Source organism: Podarcis raffonei, chromosome 2, assembly GCF_027172205.1.
Source record: "Podarcis raffonei isolate rPodRaf1 chromosome 2, rPodRaf1.pri, whole genome shotgun sequence".
Taxonomy (NCBI): domain Eukaryota; kingdom Metazoa; phylum Chordata; class Lepidosauria; order Squamata; family Lacertidae; genus Podarcis; species Podarcis raffonei.
Window position 1 is genome coordinate 49051656 of NC_070603.1, and position 6704 is coordinate 49058359.

General features: G+C 39.3%; 1 protein-coding gene across 2 annotated transcripts in view; it reads left to right on the forward strand.

Annotated features, from left to right (window-relative positions):
• WWC1 (WW and C2 domain containing 1) overlaps window positions 1-5977 on the forward strand; it is a 78670-nt gene extending 72693 nt beyond the window's left edge. For both annotated transcript variants that reach the window (XM_053376503.1, XM_053376502.1), the window contains 4 exons: window positions 700-792; window positions 1412-1642; window positions 3483-3604; window positions 4117-5977. In XM_053376503.1, coding sequence (XP_053232478.1) covers window positions 700-792; window positions 1412-1642; window positions 3483-3604; window positions 4117-4183 — 513 coding nt within the window. In that variant the 3' untranslated portion in view covers window positions 4184-5977. The remainder of the gene's footprint in view (window positions 1-699; window positions 793-1411; window positions 1643-3482; window positions 3605-4116) is intronic.
• Window positions 5978-6704: the final 727 nt, after the last annotated feature.

Genomic DNA, 6704 nt, shown 5'->3' on the forward strand with positions numbered 1-6704 from the left:
CAATTGGAAGGAGTATCCCAAGAGCAAAGGAACATTGTCTGAGTTCAGGATAAAAAGTCACATAGATAAAGGCTTTCCCTTGCATCCTGAAACAACACAAAGGCAAAGAACTTCAACTCTAGGAATATAATCCTGTCACGCTTCTGCTGCTCTAAACAAACTGTGGACATTCAAATATTATTTTCTGCTGTGAGGCAGATTTTATTTCAGTAATATGGATAAGTAGGTCTTTTGCATTCTATTACCCTGATCCTAAATATCTTGTGTCAACGTGTTTGGCTGAAAAACCCATTGCAGAACTCACTTTTCATATTCTGTTGCATTCAAGCAGAGTAGCAGTTGGTATAAACCCTGCTTAAAAAAATATTTCCCAATGCAAGTCTTGGAGGCTGCGCTGTTTTAAGATTCTAATCCCACCTCAACACAACCTTATCTTGGCAACATAAAAACTACTTTATATTGTCCGGCCATTGGTCCATCTAATTCAGTATTGTCTATTCTGACTGGAAGCAGGTCTTCAGGGTTTCAGACAGGAGTCTTTCTACAGCCCTGCCTGGAGATGCCAGGGATTGAGGCTAGGACTTTCTCTATAGAAAGTATATGCTGTCTGTCTCCACTGTAGTCACTTCCTGTGTAGCCACCTCTCCTTAGATGAATAACTTTCCTATCTCAGTGCCTTTGTTCATTTCTCTTTTTCAGCTTAATCGTAGTGATAGTGATAGTTCAACACTATCCAAGAAACCACCCTTTGTTCGAAATGCTGTGGAGAGGCGAAGTGTCAGGATGAAAAGGGTAAAAATAAATAAATCTTACATGCTGTTTTCTTTTATTGAGTTGTTGAGCTGCATACATTTTTCACAAGCTAGCCTAGTTTCTTTTAAAATAACGATTATTTAAACTGTTATTTGTGTGCCCTGTTCCAGTTTTGCATATTAACATCAACGGCTCTTGATGTTATTAAAGGTTTGTGTTTTGCGGTTTCCATTAATGTGTCAAAGAGAAATTATATTGCGGAGCATTTGGCATGCAGTTCTGAATAATTTTTGAAGCTGTCATAGTTTCTGAATGTCTGAAGCATTTCTCATAAAGATATCCGGATGCATCCGATGCTGCAGCTGCCCTGGTGCAGGAGACTTCTGTGCATGCAACAGAACTTCCACTTCCTCACTTCCCCCCTCCAGCCCTCTTTGCACTCTCAGAATCAGCTCTGAAGAACTGGGAGACCTTCTGGCGCATATTTTGGAGGTGCATGGGGAAGGAGCAGATGGAATTCCTGTTTCACCGGATGCAAACCATTATTTTCTGTTTGGTGTCAGCAACCATTAGTATTTCAAATCTCTAAGCATGACAAAGTGTATCAAAGGATATCACAATTCAGCATTATAATAAATATTTTTTTGTTGTTGTTCAGTCTTCTGTTAGGTCCACTGGAGGTGAGCGTCTAATCCGTACCTCACTGGATCTGGAATTGGACTTGCAGGCTTCAAAGACCTGGCACAACCAGCTGGTTCAAGAGATCTCTGTCCTCAAGCAACTGAAGGAACAGCTAGAGCAAGCTCAAAGTCAGGGGGAAAAGGAACTACCCCGGTGCATAGACAAAGATGAACAATTTCAGATGTTGATGAGACTAGTAGAGAAACAGGCAAGTCATTCTTCGACTACAGAATGCTTTTTCATTATCAATTAACTTTTCAACAAGGGAATAGGCTTCAATTATGTTTTACTCAGTGTGGGCCCATTGTGATTAATGAACATGACAAAGTTAGGTCCTTTGATTATAGTGGGCCCACTCTGACCAAACTGTAGCTGAATACCACCCTTGATGTGTTTAAAAAAGCTCTCCTGGTAGTGAAACCTGCTGGAATCTTTGAGGTACTTTTTCAGCACTTGTCATTTTAGTGGGATTTAAAACAGGTTCTGTCTCAGTGGGTCTAGTCAGAATTGTCTTGTCTTGCCCTCTTCAGCCCCATCTCAAAGAACTGTATGGCATGGTGAAATACCATGATATCATCTGCACCTGATTGTCCAAAATCTCTCTGTCTCTGGGAGTGTATATGAACCAAACAGAGATATACTGAGGGGTTGGGTACGTTGGCCCCCACCAAGGGTGCAGGCCCGGGGGGACGACGACAAGAATCACACCTCTCCACTCTGACTTGGAGTGGAGGCCATCCTTGCCAAGGGTGCAAGTAACGGGGGAACCCCTGGAACCAAAGATGTACGCAGCCTCTGATGAGGCTCTCTGTCTGAAGGCATAAGGTTGTAATTCAAAGGTAATAGGGAGGAAGGCCTGAATATGGTCAAACCAGCTCATCCAACACACAGCTGGGCTTACCATTGGTAGGGTGGAAGCAAGGGTGGAGCCATGGATTTCTTTCTCTCATTTTTTTCTTGGTTGGATACGCAGTGGGATTTTCCCCATTGGAAACAATGGAAATCATTGGCTCGCTTTATGAACCGTTTCTCTGGAATGGATTACATTTGCATAGTGGGACCTACATGCATTTTTTCAAGAATTTCTGTACTGCCCTATCATGAAATATCTGGGCGGTTTATAGCAATACAGTGGTACCTCAGGTTAAGTACTTAATTTGTTCTGGAGGTCCGTACTTAACCTGAAACTGTTCTTAACCTGAAGCACCACTTTAGCTAATGGGGCCTCCTGCTGCTGCCAGGCCACTGGAGCACGATTTCTGTTCTCGTCCTGAAGCAAAGTTCTTAACCTGAAGCACTGTTTCTGGGTTAGCGGAGTCTGTAACCTGAAGCGTATGTAACCCGAGGTACCACTGTACAAAGACATTTTTAAAAATAGAACTATCATTAAAGTGACTGGCTACTCTTTTTTAAAAAAACAACCCCTGTTGTCATAAAAGGGTTTTTAAGAGGCACCTGAAAGTCAAAAGTGAGAATGCCTGCCAAATCTCTGCTCAGAGATTGTTGACAGCAGGGGACTTGCAACACTAAATGCCTAACTTCTGGAGGATGCTAGTCAGGCTTCAGTAACTTGGGACAGTAGGTTCATTACAAGCATAATTGGCAAGTCAGTGACTCAAAACATCAAAAAGCTTTTAAATTCCAGCTAAAACATCTTAAAAAAAAAATCTGTTTGTAAAACCAGATCAAAAAGTATATGAGGAGACACATACTTTCCCTCTCATCTACCTCTGTATTTGTTCATATGAATGGAATTGTAGGATTGATGTTAAGCTCACATCAGCATGTGCAGCAGGTGCAAGTGTCCAGAGGTAAGGAGGCTTTTTCTAGGCACATTGGTAGGAACAATAGTGCCCATGAAATCACTCTCCCATTCTCGATTCTTTTACAGCTTTGGTGGTTTATGGCTCAAAATAAATCAGTCCCACCTGAATGCCCTATGTTGGACATGGAAATGAAGTGTTTTGTTTTACACAGAGGATGCCAGATTAGAAAAGAACCTATTGTGCCTTTATTTAAATTAATGGCTTTATTCCTCAATCACTTAGGTGGAAAAAGTCGAATGTAAGTGCGAGCTCAAAGCTAATAAAATGATGAGAGCAGCTGCTAAAGATGTGCATAGGCTACGAGGCCAGAGTCGAAAGGAGCCTTTAGAGGTGCAGTCATTCAGGTAGGAAAATGCGTTGCAGATTTTGCTCAAATGCATGGATTACCCCTTTCATGTAGCTTCACTAACCAGCACCGTAAAAACCTTTGGCTGTAGAAACAAAGTAATCATGCTCATATCATGGTCATCTTCTGATAATGAGTCACAACCTTGTATGGTGTTTTCTGAAAACAGACTCCTATTATGATGTCTTTATCTGGCAGTGACACAATACTGTCTTACTTGTCAGATCCCTTTGTTTTTAAATGAATGACCTACCTATAACATTCTGTAGCATGCTTATCAAATAGAAAACAGTGTGGGATTTGATAAAATGCCTTTTGTGGTAGCTATAGTTCATTAAGATTTATTATATTGAAATCATTTGGCTATTTCAAAAGTGTTTTGGAAGTCTTACTGTAGGGCTTCTGTGAAGTTGTACATGACAAGGCATACATAGATTTTTATTTTCTGACTGTTGAATAGTGAAGTCTTATTTTTTACTTTCATTAACAATTGATGTTTGTGTTTTGTAGAGAGAAAATGGCATTTTTCACACGGCCGAGGATAAACATTCCTGCTCTCTCTGTGGATGATGTTTAATGTCTATTTAAGTATTTCTTTTCAAACCACTTCAGAAAAGTATAATTTTTGTTTCACTGAAGTTTATTTATGTGGTATTACAAAGGTACCAAGTCATTTGTATGTTGCAGCTCCATGTCCAGATTTTTAGCTTTCTCCTTGTCATTGCAAACCCCACCATTAAAATGACTTGATTATATAGTTTGTATATTTAGCAATGTATTTTTGGGAAAGATTTTTTAAATACGAACAAATTCAGCTCAACATTTTTGTTTTAATAAATTCCATTTAGATGTTTTGTACAGCTCTACTTTTTTTAAAAGAGGTTTTACCACAATAAATTTGAATCTGAGACAGCAAGAATTCTTTGATTCTTAAATATATCCCAGTTCTTATACAGCTAGCTTTTGCTAATTTAAATATTTTTGTACCCAACAGAAGAGGAAATAAGTTTTTTTTAAAAGAGCTGTAAATGAGTGCTCTGTGAGCTATGAAACACTTCAATTTCTTTCCAAGTCATAAAAATGGGTGTGGAGTTCAAGATATCTACTGCACTTTAATTTGGAGGTTGTTACTTCAGCTCATTATGTACTTGACCTATAAAAAGTTCCAAAGCTCAGTGAACCCATTTCTGTATAGGGAGAGAGCTACATGGAACATATGCCCCTGTGAGACTTTCTGATGGCTCAGTGTTTTACTGAACAAAGAAAATAGAATCATGACCAACTAGCAGTCAAAAATAATTCCATCTTTTAAGGAAAATGACACTTGGTTTTTCATTTTATTTTCTATTTCAAGTTGGTTTAAGCAAGCAAAGAAATGCTCATGGAATCCTAACACCTGATAAAGAGCTTTTACAAACAAGTATTTTGACCAAAATTTTCTATTAAATTCTAAGCAGTCTTTTGTGGTTTTTTTAAATCTAATCTCCCTTATTTTATTGATTGGAATAACTGATTTGGAGTGGGTTGCCTCTTGCTACTTTTGAAAACAGCTACTAAACAAAATACAATGAAGCCTTGTCTAGAAATACTGTAACCATGTCTAAAAGCCATAGTTTACCATATTGTTGTTAGTATTTGTGTATATATTTTTCCCAGCTTGTTCACCTTGGTTGGTAATGTGTTTATCTTGACTTGCGTGCACACACAAGCATTCTCTTGCTTACACTCTCACCTTTGCCTGTGTGTACACACACACACACACACACACACGGGGGGGGGCATATATGCACGTATGCACAGACTATTCAGGCAGTATATTCTGGAGAAAGCTTTCAGCCTAGTGTGAGTCCTATATCCAGGCCTTATTCTGCTCCCTGTCACTGTGAGGTGTGGGAACAAATTGTGGTACGTATACTGTTTTTGAACATTAGTATATTGATGAACACTCAACTTTCAAAAATCACAGACATAAATTCTTTCAGGATACCGTGTGTGAATAAACGAGAAGGAGGTGTGTGTGAGAGCTTTAAACTCAAACCATGTTGAATTATTTGGAATGTGATACCTGAACAGGTTCACACACTTTCTCCATCCTCCACCAGCACTACTCCCCCTCCCATTTCTCTACCTGTTGCCAACACGAGAATGAGAACAATGGGGATAGGAATACAAAGGCCTTAAAGGTCCACAAGCCAAGATGCGCCTTCATGAGTAAAGTTGATGAGTGGTTTAAAACTGGAAGTCTCTTAAGATGTACATAGTTCTTTTTCATGTATAAAAACACTTTAATAGGCAAGCACTAAATGATTGACTTTATATCTATTTTAAATTTTTGTCAGGATTAACAGATTAAAATTGCTATAGAAATTTATATACCTAATCTCTGTCTCTTTTTCTGACTGTGTAAATGAGGTTTCTGAATTGTATCAGTGCCTGCTGCTGAAGGTATAGATCTTTAAGACATGTTTCAAGCCACACATTGAGTTGGGGAAGAAAGATGTGTAGGCCTTTGTTGTGTAAAAATTTTTAAAATACAATTTGTGGATTATTTTTCTTTATCACTTTTGTTTTCATTGGATGCTTGCTAGAAATGGATATACAGTGGTACCTCGGGATGTGAACGGGATCCGTTCCGGAGCCCCGTTCACATCCTGAAGCAAATGTAACAAGCGACGGTGCATCTGCACTTGCGCGGATCACGCTTTGCCACTTCCACGCATGCGCATGACGTCATTTTGAGCATCTTCACATGCGCGAGAGCCGGAAGTAATGCGCTCCGTTACTTCCAGGTTGCCGCGGAGCGCAACTCGAACGCGCTCAACCCGAAGCACATTCAACCCGAGTTATGACTGTACTTATTTCCTTTAAGCACGTCAACCTGGAGATTTTTTTCCCATTGCTATAATAGTTCCCAGAACATGCTAAAATATTTTCCAAATTTCATCCTGATTTGTTTTTGACATTTTATTGAGCTTAAAAGCCATGAAGAGTCAATTTAGAATTCCATCACTGTAAAGAAAGAGGGCAACAATATCTGATAATTACATTGCATGCTGTTACCTCATTGGGTCAAGTATTCACTCTGAAAAGGGAACTGG